Genomic DNA, 25513 nt, shown 5'->3' with positions numbered 1-25513 from the left:
GAGACTCCCCAGGCACTGTTAGGCACGCTTGGGGACTAGGATTCAGTGAAGCCAGAAAGGAAGAGAATACACTGTAGTCAGAAATCGCCGCAGCCAACCCTGCAGAGAAACAGTTGTTATGGGGAAGCTCGGAGGATGAATGTTAGAGGCGTTCTAGTTCTGTCCACAGAGGGAGTTATTTTGAAGTTGCATCACTACCCAGATATTTGCAGTGTCTAGGAGGTAGAGGGAAAGATGATGGCCTCCTGTGCCGGTCCTGTTCCTGGGTGGATCTGAGGGCTAACTCCTATCTGGCTAGCCCAAAGTACCAATTCATTGCTTTCCAATTTGGAACTGTGAGGGGAATCTGGCATTTATCTAATCAGTGTTAGAAACTTGGACTTCTGCTGGAGTGTTCGGAAACTCAGTTCAGGAGAGATTCGCCAGGTATTTCCTCCCAAAACAGGCTGTCCTGGATGTGAAATGTATGAGATTAACCACTGTTGTCGTTAACATACCACACCCCCCTTTCCTTGTGGTGTTCTTTTTCAAACTTGTTTCTGATGACCTCTTTACCCTGCTTTTCAGGTTTTATTACATTTCAGTTGTCTCTGGTATCAGCTGTTGAATCTGTAGTATGCAGCAGAAATGCCAAGGCTTGCTCTTCCAGAATTCTTCCGGGGTCAACTCCCATTATAATCTGCATCCAGGAAATAGAGTATTTCCAGTTCACTGGGGACCATGTTGGCTTCGACCAGCAGTGGGGTCTGAATCATTACCTAAGACGGCTTTGTAGATTGTCACATTTGGCAGCCTCAAGATTTGAGCTAATCCTGGAAATTCCTTAACTTCCCAGAAAGTAGGGTTTCACAAGGTCAGGCTGAGGTCCTCAGAGAGCACAGATAGAACAGAGCTGGCAGTTGGTGGCTGTACAGCTGGACGTGGATATAAATACAATGCATCCTACACACACACACACACACACACACACACACACACACCGACGCCTCTGACTTTCCAGAGATATTTTTTCTTTATTCCTTTTACTCTGTGTAAAGGAGAGTGTTCTGTAGTCTCTGCGGGAAAAGCAAGCAAACTTGACTCAGTTCCCATGGTGAATGCAAAGATCGGGCCAACAGAAACAACCTAATTACTACAAAAATGTGCTGCTCCTGGAGGCTGCGTAGTCGGTCCTTTAGCTCCGGTCCCCATAGTCACCCCGCCACCCCAAACCATTGTTCTTTACTGTTATCCAAGATCGCTGGTCTTGTGGCAGGAGTTGCTTCTACAAACAAATGCTGATTTTACAGTCTTACCTCTCCAACTCTTTGTTGTATGAGCAGCAAGGCATCAGTTAGGAAAAGTACGTGTTGAAGATCACAGACATGAGCTATGGCAGGTTTTCTAAAGGTTCGGGCTTATGGAGCTCCTGCACCAAATTATAAACTATGAAACCTGTATAATCCAATTTTAATTAACTTGAAGATCAGTGCTTTTTCATTAAAATGAAATTCTGGGTAAATGGAAAACTGCCACTACAGGGCACACTGGGCTATTGTTCGCATGGTAAATCCTCTATGTGGGAAAGCCAAATCAAGTCCTATTGTTCCAGGGCCTCCCCGTGCTTTGGAGGACTTACTATAAGTTCCATGGAATGTAGGATATGTTCCTGGTTCAGTCCGAGGCTCAGCTCACGATCTGGTTTACCAGTTCTTCCCTTTTTGACCCTCTCAGTATTTTCCTGTTCCCAGCGTGTCTCCATCTGATTTGACCATAACACATCAGGGCCACTTCTCTGCTTTGCCAGGCCACACCAGCTGATCTGTTGCTTGCTGCCATTGGTGGATAGTGGATGACGTGGCGCACTCTATAAAGAGACAAGGGTACCACTTCAGGTTTACAAAAGGAACAAGGCCTAGATGGTCACAGGGATTGGCGGTGCTCTGAAAGCAGTCTTCTGAAACTCCTTCCTCAGCTATCTTGAAAGAGCAGGAAGGGGCCCCCAACCTAAGCACCTCTTTTCCTAAGCAAGGCGCCGAGACTCCGGTGAAGAGCCTTGTCTGAACTAAGTATCGCCATCTGAATGTAGCCCCCATCCGGACTCTCACTCTTTCCCCTCCACCCCAGTGCTGAACCTTCCTCCAGACATGCAGATTACAAAACAGTGCTTAGGAGAAAACCCCACCCTGCCAGCAGATGAGTTTTACGGGCTGCCATGGGACTTGTGCACATTTGGAGTCAGGAGAGTGGCTGAGCCGTCCTTCCAGTCCAGCCTCCCTTTGCTGGCTTCAGCGAGTTACTTCTTCCTTTGTCTATTTCCCCGATTGCTAAGGAGAAGATAATGAGCCTCTCCACCTATCAGGCTCGCTAGAGTGCTATAAAGAATAATGAGGTGATATTTGTAAAGTGCTTTGAGCTGCTGGGAACGAAGAAGGGGAGAGCTAAGTAGAAAGCATTATGAGCTGGGAGCACTTACCAATTGAGCTGCCTAACAATGGCAGGGAGTAAGAATACTCAGAAATGAATTCCAGGGACTAGCCCTGCTTTGAATTTCGGAGGAGGATTAGTGGGGACCTAATAGGTATCCCACTTCTCCAGTTTCTTTAGTGTACCGTCAGACCAGAAAAGGTAATTACATTCCTCTATGTCCGATTCAGCCTGTAGTTTCAATTGGGATGTCAGAGCCCGCTTGTCTTCTGTTCTCATACTGAGGCTGTTATGTTGCGATTGCTAAAGCCCTGGGCATCTTCTGTCCCCCAGGGGATTTCACTCAGGAGCTATACAAAGTCATTTCTATGCAGAGGCCTGGCTCTCGGTTATAAGGCTGATTAGTGGACCGTCTAAGTCTCAAGCGCCTGTGGAGAAGTTTGGCTGAAGTAGAGAAAGAAAAACCAAGGTCTTGATCATGGTCAGTCTTTCTCAGTATACCGCTTTATGGGAGTTTTCTCAGCAACTCAGATCAATGTGCATACAGTATGAAGCATGGGACTCGATGGCCACTGTGGCATCCTCATCCACGTCAAAATGGGGGCTAAGGTGAGCTTAAAGATAGTCAGAGCCTTCTTTTAACCCCTCCTTCACCACAGAGGGTCAAAAGAGAAATGCTTACGAGGCCTGACATGTGAAGGAATGTTTCCAAATGTTCTGATGAGGGATCAGTTTCCACAAGACCATACTTCACCACCTCAGGACTCCGAGCCCCAGCAGGTTGTCATTCAGGGCCAGCGGAAGGGAGAAAATGCAGAAGCGGGAAAATGTTTTGAGCTCATGCTGCTCTCTGAGCTGTCTACACATGGAGTGGGGAGAATTCTGCTCCCTCCCAGCTGGCAAGAGAAGGGTTGACTTTATCATTCCCCTGTAAAGGGTACAAAGAGAGGTCACGGGGGCATTTGGAACAGTGCTTTTCCTTATGGAAGAATGTTACGGAAATTACACTGATTGCATCTTCGTCCCCTGAAGTTTGTAAGCTCTTTGTGGTTACTGCTTCTACACACCCTTCCCTCTCTTCACCGCTACTCCCATCCTTCGTCTGCAGAGACTGCTAGACTTTCTCCTTCTAGAAAGCTGAGCTTACGAGTCAGCCAGGGCCTCCAGCACCAGCTGTGCTTTGAAATGACTCGGGAGTCTCACAGGGCAATCCCCAGTGTGGTACAACTGCATACATCAAGCCCACTGGTATCCTGTTCCCATGCCAGACAGGCACGCAGGGACATGCCTGCTCCCCCTCTGTCCCGTCATTCTGTGCCAGGCAAGTTCACTTCTGCAGGGGCTGACTAGCCTCTGAAACTGACCCATGATGTTCCTTCCTCACCCATGTTTGTGTTTTCCTCAGCATGTCCCTCTTCTGTCCTTTCTCAAAGCCCTAGGTTTCTTGTTGGCTCTTTGGATGGCTCACTCTTCTTACAAAACCCCTGACTTACTTCCTTCCCTTTTGCTGAGGTATATCCATTTGATCCCAGGCACGCACCCCCCCCCCCAGCAGGTTCTCAGGGGAGGAAACAGGGACTTCAGCTTGGACTCTTGGCCTGTTTTTCATGCCTGCCAGCCCAAAGTGAAGAGCAAAGCTGATCTTCCCCAGCTATACCTGAAAAGAAGCTGCGGGGCCTGCACTTAGTGTGCCGCTGCTGGCAGCGGATGCCCACTCCTTTTCTTTTTCTCCGTGAGCCTCAGTGCCTCTGCCCCAGTGAGCTTCTGGGAACAGAGGCCTGGTGGGTACTCTGGCCTCAGCTCTCCAACACCGAACATGCTGGCGTCAATGGAAAACAGCAAGATCTGTCAGCATCGCCCTTTCTCCGGGGTCTGTGAGGGACACATTCTCCACGGCCATCTGTTCCCTTTCACCTCTCTGGACAATGTTGCTTTTTAAAGCCAGCGATTCTTCCTCTTTATCCCATCATTTCCCGCCCTCCTTTTGCCTCTCTCTTGTGGCTCTGGTCTCCTTCCCCACCCTGTAAAAGTAATGTCTCCTAAGATGACCGCCCCCACTCTCAGCCCCACCCCCAAAGTGGTTAGTGACCACTGTGGGATTTTGGGTTTTTATTTAAAAATCCTTTTCGGAAGTGAGCTCTTCTACTTTTAAAGTTTAGGATTGTGTTCTGGGTATTCTCTTGCAAAGGGTGGGAAAGGACAATCGAAAACTTTTCAATCATGAAGTAAAACACAGAAGAATGAAATTAGATTCCTTCTGGCAGGCCCTTGCCTGTTGAAAGACTCTCCCCTTGGTGATCAGTTGAAGGAAAGTTTTACACCTTTGAGGTTTTGTATCATTTGTCTTGTTATCATTTTGTCCCGCCTGCTGTTATAGCACTGCTGTTGGTGTGTGTGTGTGTGTGTGTGTGTGTGTGTGTGTGTATGTGTATGTTGTTTGTGGAGATAAAGGACAACTTGCCGGAGTTGGTTCTCTCCTTCTGCCATGGGGGTTCGAGGGATCAAATTCAGGTCATTAGGCTTGGGGCAAGCCCCTTTACCCGCTAAACCATCTCTCAGCCCCTGTTGTGCTGGTTCTAATTTAGAGCTAGAGCGCTGTGGAGTCTTTCATCTTGAACAGAGCCATAGACCTAGACAGCTACAGAAGTTCCTAGATGCAGGCAGTAACCCTGGTCCAAAGGATGGATGTGAAGGGACGTTTGCATGTAGCTTTCCTAAGGACTGATGATAATCCTCTATTTAAAACAGTTCTTAACCCACGAGATTTTTCTTTGTGCATTGATGTTTCATAAACATGATGAACCTATGGTAATAATCATGGAAAGTTTATGGACGTCATTGTTTCAGAGGCTGTAATGGCCCGCTGTTTAGGATTGAACTCAGCTACTGTGATAGGAAGTATCAAGACCCAAGATCACAGCCTCACTGCCTGGCAGAACTGAGCAGAAGGCTGGCACACAGGCCCTGGAGCCAGACAGCAGGAGTTTGAATCCTGGCTCTACCACTTGCTAGCTATACAAATAAAGATAAAGTTGTATGCTCTTTAAAATGGGAGTAATGGAAGGATCTACTTCATATTATTGTCAGCATGGCTAAGGGCTTTTGACTTTTTTTTAACAGTTCCTGGTACACACAGATGCTTGAAAGTGAGTATTGGATATGACTATTGTCCATCTTCTTATCCCACATGAACAGTATGGGATAAATGAGCTAAATGGCTTTCAAAATGGTTTTCGGGTTGAGGATGGGGTAGGCTGGTGGTGGGCTGGAGGTAGGCTAAGGGTAGGTTGGGGGTAGGCTGGTGGTAGGCTGGGGGTAGGCTGGGGGTAGGCTGGTAGTAGGCTGGGGCCAGGCTGGGGGTAGGCCTGGGGGTAACCTGGGGCTAGGCTGGGGGTAGGCTGGGGGTAGGCTGTGGGTAGGCTGGGAGTAGGCTGGTAGTGGGCTGGGGCTAGGCTGGGGGTAGGCTGGGGGTAACCTGAGGGTAGGTGATCATACTATGGGAGTTGGTTTTCTTCTTCTTCCATCATGTAAATTCTGAGAGTTAAAGTCAGATTGTTAGTCTTGGTACCCTTACCCAAGGTAGTCCCTAGCTGCCTTTTTCCAGGGCTCTAACCTCTATCACATGTACCTTCTGCAACTTTTCATTGTAGCGTTAACACCGATGAAAATAAGCCATGCGATTGCTAATGGAAATTGAAATGACTAGCATGGCACTTCTACTTAGCGATGTCATGAAACACAGGCATGTCCAAAGACATGAAGAGATACATAATCGCATATTTCTGGCAAAGAAGGTGATCCAGATGTGTAGATTATTATCATAGAAAGAAAGCCAGCCGTGATTTTAGCAGCTGGGGTTATTTCACATATTTCCAGTTGGAGAAAACCTGGAGATTTATTTTTCTTTGGTATCAATTTCTTGACTTAATTCCCCAACAATAGAGACAGAATATTATTAAAACATGCTTTTCTAGAAAGGTACAGAGGACTCTGAGTGAGAAATTACATATTTCAGTTTATTGAGGAAAAGAAGGATATCTGGAAAACGGGGTGGGCCGAGGGTCAGTAACTTCTCCCTCCCAGAAGGAAATGATGAAAGGAGATAGGATGAGTTAGACTGTGGGGCTCACATCCGGCTTTTGCCACTTGCCAAGTGGCCTCGGGCAAATAACTCTCTTGGCAGCTCAACTTCCTCCCTTAGAAAATTGGTACGATGGTACCTCCCTCACAGAGACAATATGAGTCAAGGTGTTTAGCCCCGCACCGGAACACACGTGTTATCCTACAATGTTACCTCGTAAGTCTTTACTGTTATGTCAGCCGATGTCTGCGATGGAGGGCACCTTACACAGCTTGGTGGTCTTGATCGCTCTCCTAATGCTGGTCATTTTCAGAGAGCCCAGAGTTTCAGCCCGTGTCTGGATAAACAGTGGCTGTGAGGAAGAAGGAAATTACTTTGCCTAGGAATTCACGTTTTGCAGATGTGTCCTAACTGCCTACGACCCACTGAAATCAGTTCCCCCAGTTGAAATAATTGCGCTGCCATCAGCATTTTTCCCTTTCAGGTTCCTCTCTGCCACGAGGCAGCTTTCTGAAACTGTTTGACTAAACCTTGGAGACTGGGATGCCTCTAGGGAAGTAGAGAATATGGAGCAAGCTTCTCTGCATTGCCTTAAACTACCTTCACTCCTTAGATGTGCGCGCACACACACACACACGCACACGCACGCACACACATGCACACACACGTGCACACACATGCAACACTCACTCACACTAACTATCTAGACATTGTTGGGACCCTCCAGCGTTCCATCCAGAGTTCACTGTGAATGCTTATTACAAATAAGAGTTTCCCTCTCTTCCGTGGCCCTACTTTGTTGTGAACCTTATATTGATATGAGGAAGACACCTCTTACATGTATGTGAACCCTCATGTGTGTGTACAACCCTCCGGAAGAAAAGTCTGGCAGCTTCCCTTAGCCTTGGATCAAGAAAACCTGGTTCCAGATGTTTAAAAAAAAAAAAAAAGCAGGCCACACTGAGGGAAGCGGGCAGCCTGTGTAGATTGAGCAGCACGTGTAGATAGGGCAGCATGAGACGTGAGCGTGCTCTGGCAAGGACACTGGGGAGGCCTTCATGGATCCACTCCTATCCCTCACCCCTTCTCAGTGCCTTCAGGGGCCGCAGACTTGTGACGCCCACATTCCATTCTCTCCAGGCAAGAGTATATACTGATTCCTATCAGTCCTTCTGCTTCCCAAAGGGGCAATTGAGATGGGTGGGAGGAAAGCATAACAATAAATCCTCACATTCATGCTAGGTGATAATTAAAAGCATAACATTCTCCACAGCAGTTCGCGCTCAGATGCCAGAAGGGAGGCAGCTGGGCCAGCAGATCTGCCTGCAGCAAGGTGGGTTTCAGTGGCCGGGACTCTCTCTTTCTCTTTCTCCTCTCAATGCAGAGGTAATGATTGTGCCCGTGTCTTGAGATCAAAGGAAAGAAACTTCAGTGACTTTATCAGCTATCCTTGCAACCTCAGAGGTAGAGACACCTGGGAATATCTGTCTCCTGTCCCTTTTAGTTAGCCCCACTCCAAGTAACACTGTTCCTTCCTGAGTGGCAGAGGAGCTGGACCTCATTGGCTGGTGCCTTGAGAAACTTCAGACCAAAGGGCATAACTGAGGAAGGTCCCTAATGAGGGTCCCTAAATGAGGGGACTGGCCCGGTCTAGCCCTGGCCTGTTTTATGCCACAAGCTGTCAGCTGTCCCTCCTCCACTCTTTCTGGATGTTTTGGGTGGCGCCTCCAACAGCAGCTCCAGACAGATGAGTTATGGCCACTCTGAAAAGTACTTACATCTCTCCTCTCTCTTCCCCCGGGAGCTAAGATGAGGAAAAAGTCAGCGGACGACATTTCTAAACACTGGGCCAAAGGGCATTCTCCAGAGCTGTATCTCCAAGATGAGAAGGACACAGAGCCATGTCACAAGACACTGAAGGTTTCCCAGTGCAAACACACCTGGGCCATTGAAAACAGAAATGCAAACTCCTTTGATGAGGTGCATGCGTGCGTTCGTGTGTGTGTGTGTGTGTGTGTGTGTGTGCATGTGTGTGCGTGTGTGTGCATGCGTGTGTGTGTGTGCATAGTTGTGAGTGGACCCGGGATTCAACGCCTTAGAGAGTTAACCAGGTGATTCTGATGTGAAAAACACACATTTGACCCTACCCAGCATCCTGCTGTTACGACTCACCACGTCCATCTCTCACAAGTAATTTACATACAGGCAAGTTTCAAGAAAACAACAGTGAACTGGGTACCCATCTCCTAGGCTGCTCGCATGCTGCCTCACCTGCTCCTTCTTCCTTGCTTATTGTCCTTAGCCATCTATTTTTTTTAATATCATTAAGTTGTTATTGTCTTTGTGGCAGCATTTGACAGTAAGTCATAGATGTCATGATCTTCCATCCCCAGAGACTTTCATTTGTCATCCAAGGACAACAATTTCTCTTATATAGCCATAATACGTTTATTCTTTCACCCAAGAAATTAGCATTGATACAACACTGTAATCTAATATACAGGCAGTATTTAATCTTTTCCAGGTGTCCCAGTAATACTCCCGTGGCAGGTTTTTCCAGGGTTCAGTCCAGGATTAGACACTGTGTTTAGTTGAAATGTCATTGTATATTAGGATCTTTTAAGTCACTTGAAACCAGTTTCACGGAAATATTTTTCTTCAAGAATATACTTCCTGATAAATCACATTTCTTTCTGCCGCCTGTCCTTGCTGCTTGCAGAGCCAATAAGCTGATGCAGGCCTGAAGCAGGAGCTGCTGACGCAGGTCTGGGTCTACATGAGCTAAACATGAAGGAATTGGCCCCCAGGCTTGGCATGTCCGTTTCCTTGTCAGCCGAGTCCCCAAAGTCAAAGCACAGTTTCCAGAGAATCCCCTTGCTTTTCAGTTAAGTGGGTTGTCATGTGGCTCTCTCACTGTTCAAACTAGGTCCTGAAATATGTACAGCTCCCAGATATTCTCCTCTATGGCTTACGTCTCCCCAGGAAGAGAAACTGATAAAGGATAGGCCTCTTTAAAAAACAAAAACAAAACAAAACCCTTTCCTAGCTTTCTTCAAAGACAGTTGTCTGAATGCACATGTCTGAGGGTATTTTTTCTCACCCCAGCAGTCAGGGTTCTAACCAATCTGATGTCAGACTAAACAGCTGTGTTCCTTCTCCACCAGCCAATGTTTCCCGAAACAAATATCAGATGGTCAAAAACTGAGATGATGACCATGCATAATACAGATTTACTGAGAATGCAACCCCAGTATCCTCCTGCCGCCTCAGATACCAGGATGGGGCCAGAAAAACAAAGCTCAGGCCACGGCAGCTGTTAAGTGCAATTTGAAAAATTTACAGCAAGGGGATAGAAATACATTTGGGGACAAGGGATATTTCGTGTAAACATCCTGCCTTATTTTAAATGAACATGAATTTTTTTTTTAAATGTGCTTCAGGTTTCTTTAAATAGTTTAGTTTTTGCTTTCTTTCACTAGTGTTGGCTTAAGGATTTTGTGTGTGTGTGTGTGTGTGTATGTGTGTGTGTGTGTTCACTCTCTTAAGTGAATTCGTTGTTAATTAAAAGTTCTTCTCGGGACTGGGAAGATGGTTCAGCAGATAAGAACCCTTGCTTTGCAAGTTCAGGTCTCCAGCACCCACATCCAAACCTGGGCATGGCCGGACCAGCCTGTAACGCAGCACTGAAGAAGGTGGAGACCGTAGGATCACTGGGGCTGGCAGCCTAGCTCCAGGTTCAATGGAAAATGGAAAAAGTGGAAGACAGAGTGACTCACTAGACACCTGAAGCCCCCTCTGGCTTCTATACAGGTGTGTGGATGTGCACACCTGCACACCCGAGTTCTTTTCAGAGTTGAGACGACTTAGTTACCGGCCACCCTTCAGGACTTTCCCATCAACTAGAAAGTAACAGGAACAAAGTGGTAGTCCTGGGGGCGGGGAGCTCTGGGAGCCTCCTGGGGAGCATTGCCAGCTAGCTGAACCAGCAGGACTACCCAGATGCTGGGATTTTCTGCTGTTTTTTTTCCTAGCTATGTTTAAGGACATTGGTGCCTGTCATTGCAAGCACCGCCGAGAAGCCCTACATAGTCAAGAGTGGTTTTGTTGCCAGATGGAATGGTTTTCAGACTGACCTTTTCTAAGAGTGAGCCTCCTCCACCTGATTCCAGACAGTTCTTCCATGGTGTCCCTAATAAGATGACCACCTGTGTTCACTCAAAACAGCCCCAATTTATCTCTGCTGTCCCATTACGACTAAAATGACCCCATCTCCATTTCAAAAGTATCCTGATTGGATAATAACTTGCACGACCATCCCAGGACTCGAGGAAATTATAAGTGTCTTCTCCCCATACAAAAGCCAGCGGAGCTGTTGGGAGGGATTTGTGCCAGCGCATACCAGGCTCCGTCCTAGCCATTAGCTCACTCCCCCAGCTCCACCCTACTTCTGCTCCACCTGCTGCTACGGGAGATTAATCCACCTCTAAATCTTGCATTCCAGAGGTGCTGATTACCCCACCTTTTATGATTTCTGCTTCACAGTTTTTAGTTTCCGCTGTAACAACTATTACTGAAGCTCGAGTCAGGCTGCGTGTGTGATAGGAGCAGACACTGGGCACCCGTCATCTGTCTCTCCTCCAGCTAAGAGACCCTGGAGATGCAAGTTTCCCCTTTCCCTAAGCCAAGAGGCCTGATCCTCTAGCAGAGCCCTGGGCTGTGAGCAGATGGTGTTGGGTGAGGCCGTTGTTGCATGGTTTTATGCCCCAGATCTTTTATTTGTAAATCTGAGAGACTCATAGCTTCCAAGTATTTTGAGACTCTCAAAACTCAGAAGATTATAAATAACACAATATTTATTTTTTACTCGTCTTAAATGGCAGCCCAGACACTACAGTTGCTTGATAGATAGAGTGTGGTTCCCGGGCCAGTCGGTGCAGCTGATGGTTTTTTCCAGTACTCTATTTATAGAGCTAGGTCAAAAATGTCACTTCCGTTGGAACTTGACCTACAGACAATTGTCAATTTTAGAGACCCAAGGAAGTAGAGTGCACACTAAATACAGCTGGTTCACAGGTTCAGTTTAGTGAACTGCAAGCCCCCAAGGAAATTAATTTTGCTGGAGAATAAATGTCTAAGCCTTCCCGATCTCTTTATTTGATACTTTTGCCCTGTGGCCTCATGGAACTTGTAGGTCACCTTGAATCTTTGTTCTGAAACTACTGTCCCAGCCAGTGTCTCATTTGTCTTCTTCAGCTGTGGCTGTTGAAATTGCCTTTCTGCGTCAGGCAGTAAAAACTGAGGAGCCTCCAACAGAGGCTGTGTAGAACTGCTTGGAAAACGGAGGGGAAGCAGTCTGAAAGTTTCCTCTATTTCGTCTTTCCACTGGGGCAGCTAAGACTCTCTAACTGTCTCCCTACATCAAACAGAAGACCCACTGGAAAAATGTCTGCCACAGCTCAGCAGCTCCCCTAACCCGGTCTGTAACAGGAGGAAAGGAATCAAAGGGATGGTGATTCCCTTCCAGTTCCATGCTACCGCTCAGACTTGTTGACTTGAAGTGGTGTGTGCTAGAAGTTGGTCCTTATGGGTTGTAGTAGGTAAAACAGACTAAGGGGGGGAAAAAGCCCTGATCTGGAGAGAAATCTGTTATCAGAAAAGGGACCCCACATTTACACTGTCTTCGGGTGTAAAGGGTTGCTGGGTGGTAGTACTGTGTGCACAGACTTCTTAGAAAAGGTGAAGCCGTTGAACATGACACCAGTATTTTGTTCTCAAAATACCTTAGACTTGGGTTTTTTGTTTTTGTTTGTTTGTTTGTTGTTGTTGTTTTAAGTGAGACCAGGAACTTTTGAAGTCATTTTGGACAACTCCTTCTGACCACGGGTGAAGGTGCTGCGGCTTGGAAGAGTGATCTGGCTGGTCAGTTCTGAAGCTCACTTCCACGTTCTTTGTTATAGATGCTCCTTCTCCCTTGTGGTCTCATTGAAAACCTGTGGCTAAATCAAAACTAGAACCACAGGGCCAGAGCCATCAAGGGTGTTGGAGAAAGGTCCATGGTAACCCGCCACCCTCACCTACACTGACCCAGACCCGTGGCATTCATGAGCGGTATTGTTTTCATTTCCTAGTTCCGGTCTCAGCAAGTCACTTTTTATCCCACAGGACGAGAAGGACCAAGTATTCCAAATGCCCAGTCCTTTAAGACTGTGAACTTTCCCCTCCCTTCTGTTCCTATTCTGGGAGTCACTGCTTTGTTAATTTGCTTTTTTTTTGGGGGGGGGGGGTGTTGTTGTTTGTTTGTTTTGGGGGTGGTTTTTTCCCTGCTTATTTTTAAACATGCGAAAGTCTATTCTTTTCAGTTGAACAGGGCAAACATGTCTCTGTCATTCACTAGCAGCTAGTCTGACCTCTCAGAAATATTTAGCAGAGAAGCCGTAAATTCAAATGTTTTCAGAAAAGAAACTTTTTCGTCACAGCCCACCCCCACCCCCAAACAGGCCCCTTCTGAACACCGACACGGAGTGGTACCAGCGGCCCATCACCTTCTAGAAACCAGGCTCCATAGCAACTTGGCTCTCCTCCTCCAGCCTGAAATCATGAGGGCTCTACCCTGTGTGTATCGCGCAAGGAGACCACGTGAGAAATGTGTCTTCTTAGCCAGCTCCCACCAGAGGTTAGGAACTGGCTCCAAGAGATAGCAGCAGTCCTGGGAGAAGTTTCGGAATCCGCATTCTATTCCCGACCACTTCATTCCTAAGCTTTGCTATCTTGAATAATGAGGAGGAGGGAAAACAGAGCGTGGCGATTAGACCTCTCTCCCTCTCCTTTCATCTTCTGGGTTTGATCACCACTGTTCCTGCCATTTATCCGTATCAAGTATCTCCATCTAAGGTCACCAAGAACTTTTGGCTGCCTGGAGGCAAGACTTATTATTCGAATTTTACAGATGGGTAAGCAATCACAGAAGGACAGCAGGCTCTGACTCACCTAAGCAAGTCTCTGAGAGAGTGGGGAATGGGTATTCCCACAGTCCTTTTAGAGAGCCTTGATTCTGTGTGAATGAACTGGGCTGTTCTAGGGATCTCCAACACGTCTACAGTCTCAACTCAGCGATGACGAAAAATCTCAAATAATGGAAATAATTTCAAATCTCAGTTTATTTATTTGATTTTTTCTTTTCTTTTTTTTTTTTTTTTTTTTTTTTAAAAAATTGTATTGGAACCCACCAAATTCCAGGCAATGAAATCATACAGCCTGGGCAGGCCTAAATATCACAGTTGTTCAAAATAGGAGGAAGGGAGAGTGGCCCAGTTTTTACTTCTGTTTCAAATGAACACAGAGAAGACTCACTTATCAGTTCCCTGACCAATGAGGTCACCGGGCAGGAAATCACCTTTACAAAGAGCCAGTAAGCAGATTCTTCCGACTTTACATTTCCCATAAACAGCATTAGTGGCCACTTTATGACAGCCCTGTCACGGGAATGCTAGAAAAGACAGGAAGAAAACAAGGCCGTGAATGTATAGTAACCTGCTGACTTCCCCGTTGACCTGGCTCAAGAGAGTCTACCAGCACAATCGCCTTAGCTTCTTCTCTTGTGAAGGGGTTAGAGTTTGAAGCCTTTAACCAGGGAGGGTCAGTTCTAGGCCACCTGACTTGTGGGAATCCAGCTGCTAGTCCAGTTGAGCAAGGCTAAATAACTTGCCAAGCCAGGGCATGTGCTCACTGTGGAAACCTCTTGCCCTGGGTTATCACCGAACATCAGAACAAAGGAAGCAGAACGCGGAGCCCGAGTGACACGCGGAGTTCAGATGTGTGATAAGATGAGAGCTGTCTCTGCTGTTCCTGAGATGGGCCTTTGGGCAATCCAGGACCTTTCTCGGGCCCCGCGGACAGGACAATAACTAGATAGTTAATCTTCGAGATGTGATGAGCCCAGAGAAGGCTAATCACAAGTAGGGGTTAGCAGCCGGGTTTTGAGCCCTAGCTCTGCCATTAACGAACCATGTGACTTTGAGGAAGTGACTTAATCTCTCATAGCTTAAGTCTGTCAATAGAATTGATAATGTTGCCTGTCTCATGGGCTATTGTGAGGATAAAAAGGGTGTACTAAGATATGAAATTCAAACAGTGTAAGCCCTCTCTATTTGCGGGGTTTCCCTAGTGCCTAGCATATAGAGCCTTCATCAAGGCATTGTCTTCATCATTAACTTTCAAGGCCTTGCTATGGTTACTCTTACACTGGCCTGACACTTGGAAGTGCTTTTGAAATATGCGTCCTTGAGGTGACTTTTTCAGAGTTTTCTCTGGCACTTGCCCTTGTGACCCTTGATTAGGCCCCAGGTTTACTTGGCCAAAGAACAGCCAAGTATCTACTGGGGATCTGTCCCATTCTTGTTGGCCCAGTGGTACAGAGTTTTTGGGTTGCTCTGTTTTTGTTTTTGTTTTTTTTGATCATTTGCTTATTTATTTCCTTTTATGGAATTTTTAAAAAATAGTTGCTCCTGCCCTGAGTGTGGCTATGATCTCTAAAAACATCCTTTGACTTCATTTAGAACTGGGACACTCCTCCACTTTTATCACCACAAAAAAAAAAAAAAAAAAAAAAAGAAGTTTTAAGTTCTTAACCAATTAGTAACTCCTAATTATTCACATGTAGCCTTTTCTTCTCAAATTGTAAATCTCAGCCCCACTTAATCCTCTTACTTAGCAGACATATAAACAGCTAGCTTCTACAGTTTACTTGAAAAATGCAAACCTATTAATTTTAGCTTAAGGTAGAATTAAGAATGTAAATATGCTGTTAAAACAAGTCTATAACATGGTCCAGTATTCAGTGGCAATAACTTATTAGCCATTTAATCAGTGTAAGCATCCTTGTGTTAAGTGAGTCAGGCTGCTGGCACAAACCAGGCATGCCTCTGGCTCTTTCATAATGCGTATTAATCAAAAATCACACACATAGCATACCACCATATAAATGGAGGTAAGTGAGAGAATGTTTAGTATTATGGTTGAAACTTTAGAGGAGGAAGACCCACATTATTTCTGTGAAGGGAAGAGAAGTTGACATTTGAGAGGCAGCTCTGGACATAGGGTAGACATGAGGCCAGACCGCATGGGCAGATAGAAAGACCTGGTGGCCATGAACCCATCTGGTTCTCAAGTCTTTAAAAACTTAAAATGCAAATATTAAGCCAACTTTTATGTGTAGTGCTGTGAAATTGAACCCAAGGCCTTGTATATGCTAAGCAAGCTCTCTACAACAGAGCAATATCCTCAGTCCAAGCCAGCAGTTTTAAATCAGGAAAATTAACTCAAAATATTTATTTTGGGCTTCGCTTTTTGGAAATCAGAAGAGGATCTGGAGAGATGATGTCTCAGCAGTTAAGAACATGTGCTGCTCTTGTAGAGGACCTGGACTTAGTTCCCAGCACCCACATGATGACCCGCAACTGTCCATAACTCCACTTACAGTAGACATGAAGCCTCTTCTGGCTTCAGTAGTCACCATGCACACACATGTGCACATACATACAAGCAGACTAAACACTCATACACATAAAAAAATAGCTAAATTATGAAATCAACCCAGGTTTATTGACAGAGGAATAGGTAAAGAATACACACACACACACACAGAATTTTTTCAAACATAAAGAAAAATAGTTATATCATTTGCAGTAAAGTGGATGCAATTGGAAATATTTGTATTAAATAAATTGAGTTCCCAAAAGGAATACATACAAATAATACATAGTTTCTCTTACTCATGGTTCCTAGATTTTATATAGATCCACAAAATTGTTTATGTACATAAGGCATGCATATAGAAAGAAAAGAGTATAGCAAAGGTGACCAATGAAGGGGGAGAAGAAAGAAAGGGAAGGTCAAAAGATATGGGAGATGTGCTGAGAGTTCATTACATCCTTGTAGGAACATGTTGTTATGTGACCCAGCAACATGAATAAGGAACCTATACCACGGGAGGGAAGTGGGCGGTGCAAGGGAGACTGAGAGGCTGTGTACCACAAGAAAACTGGAATTGAGTTCATCTCTGATGTAACAAAGGCCTGGCCTCTAACTAATGGACATTAATTTCATAGCTACTCAATGGCTTTTCCGCATCTGGTATTGGGGGGAAAATGGCCACCCCCCCCAGTTCCCTGGGGTTCACCCAAAGTAAGAAGAGGGAGATAAAAGGCAGAGAGGGCAAAGAAGCGCTCCCCACGGTAAAGGTCAACAGAGAAGGCCAGGGGACTCTCTGCAAGGAGCGGGGAGCTTTATCAACTGCTGACAAGAGGTCAAGGATGATGAGGACAAAGAAGTCAAAAGGTCACAACAACTCATTCAGTGAGGAACTCCAAGAGGTGAAGTCAGGGGCAGAGACAGGAGCAGAAGATAAAGCCCCAGAATACATTGTTTAGGCTTTAACATCTTATCCTTAGGCATGGAGGACTACTAAATGGGGGGCGGGGAGTGAGGTGGTCAGATTCCCACAGGCCAGGTGATTTATTTTCGCCTTCGTCTGTTTGTGTCTTGAATTGTGCACACAATGAGCCATGGTTAATCTAAATTTCACTCTTTTCTAGTCTATGCTAACTTCTTTGATTCCCCTTGCTGAGGCCCGTTACTGAATTCCATCTGATTCTCTCATTATCTAACTTTGGGGTTCCAGAACTGCTGTATTCTGAGGTGGGCAGACCTTTGCCACAGCCCCGTTCTGTTCGTGACAGGATGCTCAGCAACAGCACTGGCCTCCACTTTCTAGATGCCAGCAGCCCTCCCACTAGCCCTTAGCCAACAAGAGCACTTCCAGCTAAGACCCACTGAGCATCATTTCTTGGATGTGGCATTTGGACCCAAGAACTTAGGCTCTATGGAACTGGTACTACCTTAAATTTTGTCTTTCCTGAGAAAAGAGACCCAGTTACTACTTGACCATGAGGGGTGCCGATGAGATAATACAATGAGGAGAAGATTGATGCCTCATTTTGTTTCAGCTAATGTGATGAACATCTATGTTCTCAGCCTTCTCATTAGAGAGATGCTATCTCACTGATGGAAGGCAAAGTGTTCAATAGGGCTCCCTCAGGCCAGCATCCCAGCCATCTCTGCCATGGACTGGGGTCAAAGAGGACTCAAGATTGGAAGGAAACCTCAGGATGTGTCAGGCATGATTAGAGGGAGCTGGATTCCCTGAAACAGGGCTTGGCAGCCTTGGCAGCTTGCCTCTAATGAGAAGATGGAGCAGGACAGTGTTGCTTGCTTTCCAGTGAGAAAGAAGGGGACTGGGAAGCAGGGATGGTTTTGCTCCCGGTCTTGTCCAAAGGGAGCAGTGAAGCCGTGAGATATAAGATAGCCTCCCACGTGCAACTTGGAGTAAGCTTGGAATTCAGATGGAGACCAGCTCAGATCCTCCTTACAGGAAAGTCTCAGGAGGTAAAGGAATGTTTCTCTTGAAACAGAGCAAGTTAAAGCAGACTGGGCACGAAAGGCTGAGCTCTTCCAGATGCCCCTTCTGGGTGTGGATGGGCACGGGGGAGGGAAGGCAAAGGAATGCTTCATGTGTCTGCCAAGGGATTGAAAAGGAAAAGTGAGTTAAGATGCTCACCAACCTAAATGAAGAGCTGCTAATTCAGCCAAACAAAGATTGCTCATAAACAGTAGAGTAGCGATGCACCCCCCTGCCAGGGATGGGTAGAGGAGTGGTTCTTTATCAGCGCTAGCTTGGTTGTCTCATCATGCATCTTCTTGTTAATGTGCAACTGCCTTTTTTGCCCATTGGTGGCCACTTTCACTAAGGCTGAAGGACCCCATGCTGGTTCTTGTTAACTCTCCAGTTTCTTTAATGTCGTCCTCCTCTAATTCATCCACTTTTGTCGTGATGGACTGAGCCCTGAGTACTCTCTGAGTATGAATAACGACTGAGCTTAGCTCAAATGCCATATAAGGAAGGGCCTCTGAAAACTGGCTTTTGCCCTGTCTCCTTTCAGGCACTTCTGGATCCGGCTGTGTGGTAGCCGCACTAGGAAACACGTGGAGTCACTGTGTGAACACCCGGCTGATTCTCCAGTACCTTGACTCAGAGAGAAGGCAGGTGAGTGCGCGAGCGCTGCCACAGAGTTCTTCAAGCGCCAAGGCCAGAGAAAAGATGAACTAGAAATCAGAGTAGTTGAAAGCCTTTGCCACCATCTCTGTCCTGGGCCAGTACTGACCGGCATGGGGAATCATCAAGAAACTTTTGCTTGTCTAACAGCAACTATAATAAGATAGGGGAGGGTGGGGGTAGAGAGGAGGGGAGCTAGCGCCACACAGTAAGAGTGGATCCTGCAGAGTCAGTATCTCCTAACATTTGTGAATGACTAGGGATCACACTTGGGGGACTCTTAAATCCTCCATCTCTAAATGATTATTTCAGTAGATATTTGTTGAAGACAAGCTAAGCTGTGAGCAAATTAAATAGTTGCAATGCTTTTTCTAGCCTGTATGTGTTTTGAGACAGCTTCTGCAAAGTGCATAAGCCCAGATTCTGGATGTTTTTTTTGTTTTGTTTTGTTTTTTATTTTGGGGTTTATTGTTGTTGTCATTTTTTCAAGACAGGGGTTCTCATCAGTAGCTATGGAACCAGACCAGTCCTGGAACTCATTCTGTAGACCAGGCTGACCTTCAACTCACAGAGGTCCACCTGCCTCTGCCTCTGAGTGCTGGGATTAGAGGTGTGCGCCACCACCGCCCAGCAATTCTGGATACTTTTACATTACCACATATGTAATGGCTTAAAGTACTAATTGATGTCAGAGGGTCCTCTGAAAGTTTGAAGACTTTCTCAGGGGAGAATCAATCCCCTCCATTCAGAAAGGAATACTGTCCACCCCTTCTTAATCTCCTCTCCTGACTCCAGAGAAAGGAAGTCTATAGTCTGATCTCTTCAGAAATAAGGAAGTTTAGGTCTCTTGATGCCCTACCTCGACAAATCCCACTTTTTGACCAGACTGGATTAGTATCTCTCATGAAAGAGGGCAAAGGAAAAAGACTGGGTAAGATACCCTGATGTTTTGAATGGAGCAGAATTCAAAGTCAGATTTGATGACTAAGTACATGGTGAATCCAGGTTAATAAAGAAGCAGGTGGTACTGGGCCCTTTCCAGGGGCAATGGAGCAGGACAGTGTTGCTTTTACCAGCAGGAGATAAATTGACTCTTTCTAGCAAAGAGGCAGGAATCGTGAGATATAGAAATAAGCATTTGCCTTTTCCAGATAACGTTATGGATGTCCTTGGTTCCAGACCAGGATTCTTCTTGGTTTTCTCAAGCTTATATAAATAACATTCCAGCCTGGTCACTAGGTCAGCCCTGTTCTGAGATGATAAAATAGATTATTCCCATGCAAGAAAGGATTCTTGTGTTTTCAGGCCCCAGCACGTCTGTTACCTCAGAGACACCTTTTCACTAGTGAGTCCAGTATCCTGGATGCTATGTCCAACATGTTTCTTGATGAAATACATCCAAAAGATTTCCGGAGAACCTAGTGGTCTTTGGTGTGTCCCTTAGGTGGTAAATGTTGATAAATAAATATTGATGGTAGCTATCAGATAGCACTGATAATAGCAGCATTCTTTGCGAGTTAGTGTGTGTGTGGGGGGGGGTGTCTATGTGACCGCCAGGGTCAGCAGAGTAATAATCTATGCGAGGCAGGAAGAAAATCCAGTTCAACATGACTTAGTTAGGTAGTATTGGTTCAAACTTCTAGGGTCTGACACCAGGCAGTTTATTTTAGACATACTTAAGTATAGTGTAACTTTGGGGAAAAAAAGTTTTCTGGTGACAATTATCGCAATTCCATGTATGCAATGAAGCGTAAGGCAGGACTGCATTGAAACTCTTGCAAAATACATGTAACCTCTTTCATAAAGATGGGTTCTATAGCTTAGGGGCCTAGGATCTGGTACAGTCTTGTCATACAGGTAGCATAGAAGTCCCCAGGCTATGTACATATGACATCTCTCCTAAGGATGGGTTCTGTTGACTGAGAAACAAATACAAAAATGAAGATCTAGGGAGGAAGGATCTGGAATAAGCATTCCAGGGGATTTGGGTGAGGCCTGGTACAGATAGCAGAGGTCACCAGATTATTAGCTACATCCACTCCCAGCCTTCTGGGTAGAGAACAGTAATACATCCCTTCCATTGAAGAGACAAGCCTGCATGTTTAACATTCCTGGTTTCCCTAGTACTTATTTGTGAATCCAAGTACCTTCATGTTCCCAACATCAGTGTTGATTCTTTCACTTCATAGACCCTAGACCCTACTTGTTGAGAGCCGATAGTATCTGTGCCAAAAGGAAGTACTTGATAGAACAAATGTTGTGTTTTGTATCTTTGGTGACTTGACTTGGGTGGCTCTTGGCTGATAGGATCAAATATAGGCCACTGATCACAAGGAGCACCAGGAACAAAGTATGGATAGATCAGTGACAGTCTATGAACTCATATGACCCACAGATGGGTCATTGGTGTGATCTCAAAGGAAAACATGTTGCCCTGGTTACTAATCAATCAACAGCAGACTTGAATTCCTTCAAGTCTGGTTTTCAAACAAAAATGGACTATTAATGAAAATATGACTGGACTGCCAATCCAGACAGAAGAACATACATTTAATTTCTCTGTAGAAATAAATTGTTAAATTTGTGACTAAATACCTAGGATAATGTTTGATGTAGGAAATATGTCTCTATCTGATGACCTTATCTTGCCTTCGCAGATCATGGGCTTAGTGATTCTTTAGGTCTTTCCTGTGATCTTAGTTCATGGCAAAGTATTAAAGCCATATGAAGATAAGGCTTTTTTGTGATGTGGGCAACAAAATAATCCTTTAAAATTAGTCTAGAAATACCTTCTTATAGCCCTTCTCAGCAGCAGAGCATACAGGGCCACTCTAGGATAGCCGTACCTCTGAGACAGCAACCTGAAGATAGCAGATAGTGGTTTTGTATCTTGGCTTTTGTTTTGTTTTCAGTCTGCAAACAGAGAGCGCTCTACTATGGGATCAAGCTCATGGAATGGGGATTATGTTTTATCCTGCATCAGGGCTCTTGAATATAAGGCTTAGTCTGGGATCACAGGGCCAGAAGGGGATCAAGTCAAGCTGAACAACCTGAGTTAGATTGTATTGTCCAAGGGAAGGAGTCCCCCTTGGCTGAATATTTTCTTTACACCCTGGAAACTTAGTAAAATTATATAACTAAGAAAGAAATTTCCTATCGGGGTACAAGCCAAGTTCAGTGTCTTGTTTATTCTGCTTCAGTGTTTGCAGAAACCTTCTTAAGACGTTGGGATACGTTTTCCTTTGAAGTGACTTGGGGGCTCTTTTCCTTGTGACTTTTACTTACTTCTTCCTTGCACTGCTTCAATCCAGTTCTACCCATTTTACAATATTTTTTCTTCTAACCAAACACATGTCTACAGAGTAGAATTAAAGTGGCCTCTACTAGGTTGACTGTTGTCTTTGTCGTTTTAAATCATCCAAAAATGCACGTGAGCTCACCGTGTGCCTGACATAGAGATGCCAGTAAGAAGAAGGCATGGTTCTTGAAGGCCTTCAGTCAGGGATGGAAGATTTTATATTTGTACTTGTATGCACTCATGAATAATCAAGAGGGAGTCAGAGTAAGGGATGCTGAAGTGCCATCACAAGGCAGTGTCTGACTTATCCTGTGTGAATGGCTAAAACAGTAACCACTGTGATTCCAAAGAAAGGTGAAATCATCCAGGGTGTCTTGGGATTGACACCAGGAGAGGTTGGGACCTGAGTAGTTCCAATCAGTAGTTCTCAAGTCTGACTGCATTGCAGCTTCAACGTGACAGCTTTGCTTGCTTTTTCAAGACAGGGTTTCTCTGTAGCTTTGGAGCCTGTCCTGGAACTAGCTCTTGTAGACCAGGCTGGCCTCAAACTCACAGAGATCCGCCTGCCTCTGCCTTCAGAGTGCTGGGATTAAAGGTGTGCACTACCACTACCCAGCTGCATGACATCTTTTCTAAGATCCCAAAGCCAGAGCTCCACATTGATGATCTAATGCAAAAATCTCTGCCAAGGAAGGGGCATCAGGAACGCACACATTGGCCTAAGTATGGGTTTCGTCTGTAAAGCTCACCCAGGAGGTTCTAATGTACTAGGACAGGCAGGAAGGGGCGGTGTGAGGATGGGGCCCAGCACAGAAGAAAAGCAGGAAGCCACTCATATCTGGTGTCACAGACTGGATTCTGCCTTGTAACTGAGCAGAGGTTTCCTCTCAGCATTTGTTTGACAAATCTTTATTGAATCACCCCGTCTGCTCATTACTGTGGGAGACGCTAGAATCAGAGAATTAAGAAAGGTAGCCAATATCCCCTCATTACTTAGTTTACTTGGCAAGAGCCAAAGGGACGGTATGGTCTACAAGAGCATCGGTAACGAGGAAATGTGGAGGCGATAGAAGGCCTTACCACTAAGAAAGATTCTGGGATGATTAAAGAGGCAACAATATACACAGTAAATTGGCCAAGACCAACATTTGGGAAGTTCTTGAAGTACCAGGTTCCTTGTGATGACTCAGAAAGTTCTAGTGTGGGTGGCGATGCCGGAAAATGGTGCACAACCTGATGAAACATTCGGAGTATTTTTCATCAAATCCTCATGAAGTCTCTTCCTACAAGCCACATATGGCATTATATAAATTTTGAAGTGCCCTAGAAGGAGTAATGAAATAAATTAATCCCAGCTAAGCCTTACACCCTCTTGATGAAATAAATATTATGACTCTCTTATTTCAACAGATTGGAAGTAGGTAACCTTTTCATATAGGCAGTTTATTTGAATAGACTTTACAATAATATTTTCGTCTCCTACTCAGGAAGCACCCTAAAGTTATTGAACACTTGAGGGAGGAGCCAATGCATTGTTGACAGGACCGATACTATTACTCAAGTCCCCTCTCCTGATTTCGGTATGTGGCTTTGCTCAATGCCATAGGTTGTTTGAGGTTTTGGAGTTGAGTATACCGTGTTTCTCAATTTCTGATGGTGGAATTCTCTCAGAATCCATTTTGTACTTTTCAAAGACTAAGACATTGTCACTGTGAAGACCAAGCCTTCATCAGGCCTACACCCCTCTGGACCACTATTGTACCAGGCATTTACATCAATTGCTCTATTCAGAAGCCCTGATTAGGAGCCCATTGAAGATGTAGCTTCAGAGCTAAGGACATGTCTGACCCATAGATAATGCCTGAAAGAATGTTCTGAAAGACAATAAAAAAGAAAGGGGCAAACAAATCCTTCTTCGTGTGCTAAAGCAACAGGTTGCAAGTTCCAGGCCAGTGTGGGCTAACTGTGAGCTGTTGTCATAAAACAAATGAAGATAAAAGAAACATTCTTTAATGTGTGAACCCAGTCTTGAATCGCTCTTCCGAATATTGAATGGTGCAGCTTATGAGTTCCTTAAAGCGTTTGTAGTCAGCAACAGTTCCACATCAGACTTGACAACTGCAAACGGCCATCTGTATGGTCGTGTTATAGGACCACTGAGCATGACAGCACTTGAGAAGCAACCTGCTGAGAGCTGTGGATGGATGGGAGCCACTCTAGTCTGTCTCTGGAATCCTCCTAGGAATTTCTTTATACAACCAAACCAAAGCCCTGAACATGACATGTCACATGAGGGAGGGATCCTACGGCCACCTTCAAGGGCAGGTGGCTTGAGCACTTGAAGCTAAACAGAAGTCCTTACATTAGATTTGGGGCAGAGTATGCGACTTAAACCCATATTCACTCGAACCTTAATGTGATGTTCTTCTAGATGTTATCAGCCATGGTTTGTGTCTCTTTGCTTCCAGATTTCTCAGAGATCTCTGCTCCAGAGAGATCTGGCTTAGTTGCCCTAACTCAAACAAATCCTTCCCATAGATAGCTCCCGGGTGATCATACAGTTTGGCTTTTCACTCTAGTACATCTGCTCACCTACTGTTTTTAGGCAGGGAGAGAGAGAGAGCTCACAACTCACGTGTGCAAAAGAGAATTTGGCCAGGCTACCGGGTGGGAGGAAATTCTTTTAAGCACAAATATCTGTAGGAATGGCCAAGGAAACACGGAATTCCAGCCAAGTACATGGCCTTGAGTATTAATGTTCCCTCGCTTTTCAGACTGCTCAAGTGTGAAATCTGAACCCCTGCCCGAAGTCTCCAATCAGAAGTGCTCTGAGCAGGTATTGAACAGATTAGAAAAGCGATGACTCCTAAAGGGTTCTCTTTTGTTTCTTCAGACCACCCAGGTATGTAGGTAAAGAAAAGCGTGAAGGAGTTCTACGTGGAAGGATGCTGTGACCACGAATACTTACACTGAATTGGTGTCACAGAGCATAGGCCTAATGGAGAAAAGGGCAACACAGTTATCAAGCCAGCAACCCCTACTGCTCTCTCCACACTTGAGTTACATACAGATACCCATATCCACCTAAAGGACACACGCACACATGCGCACACACAAGCTTGAAGTGGCTCCTTTGAAGAAGGTCAGTGTCCAGAGACTGGAGAGTTGGCTGCTCTTCCGGAGGACCCAACCTGCATGGCAGCTTACAACAATGTATAACTCCAGTTCCAGGGATCCAACTCTTCTGGCTTCACTGGCACTCTGTACATGTGGTGCACAGATGCATTCAGGCAAAATACCCAAACACATAAAAATAAGAAATAATAGTAATTTTTAAAAAAAAAAAAAAAAGGAAAAGAAAAAGGTCAGTATACTCACCATCACTATTTCTTAATGGACCCCAGGAAAAGAGGCTCTCTCTCTCTAAGACTTGGGCATTTTCAGTTAAAAACACAGGTGCAGTTGGTCCCTGGCACTTCTGCTGAAGGTCGCTTATTCAGATCTTCATCTGTATCAGACCGTGAACCTTGGACCTTTACTCAAGGGTGGCTCTTTCCTAAGAGATCTCGAGCGCCTTAGAGACTGAAAGTTTAAATAAAAACAAGCATTTTTTTTGTAA

The 25513-nt window shown here is 45.3% G+C and overlaps 1 protein-coding gene and 1 long non-coding RNA gene across 10 annotated transcripts in view; one reads left to right on the top strand and one right to left on the bottom strand.

Moving 5' to 3' along the window:
* The window catches only part of Rad51b (RAD51 paralog B), a 599994-nt gene that overhangs the window by 502729 nt on the left and 71752 nt on the right, over positions 1 to 25513 (top strand). For 8 of the 9 annotated variants that reach the window (XR_007594675.1, XM_050158446.1, XM_050158438.1 and 5 more), the window contains one exon: positions 18484 to 18587. The exons of the other annotated variant lie outside the window; for it this stretch is intronic. Coding sequence is in view for 7 of the 8 variants with exons in the window: in XM_050158446.1 (XP_050014403.1) it covers positions 18484 to 18587 (104 nt within the window). In the remaining variant the exon portion in view is untranslated. The remainder of the gene's footprint in view (positions 1 to 18483; positions 18588 to 25513) is intronic. 9 annotated transcript variants of the gene reach the window in all.
* On the bottom strand, positions 1053 to 10874 carry LOC126511363 (uncharacterized). The gene is made up of 3 exons (XR_007594677.1): positions 10621 to 10874; positions 6701 to 6839; positions 1053 to 1846 (listed from the first exon to the last, which is right to left on the bottom strand). It is a non-coding gene; the product is annotated as an uncharacterized lncRNA (long non-coding RNA).

Source organism: Alexandromys fortis, unplaced genomic scaffold, assembly GCF_014885135.2.
Source record: "Alexandromys fortis isolate MF-2015 unplaced genomic scaffold, M_Fortis_MF-2015_v1.1 scaffold_99, whole genome shotgun sequence".
NCBI lineage: Eukaryota > Metazoa > Chordata > Mammalia > Rodentia > Cricetidae > Alexandromys > Alexandromys fortis.
The sequence above is the reverse complement of the archived record's forward strand: the minus strand, read 5'-3'. Positions and strand labels throughout refer to the sequence as shown.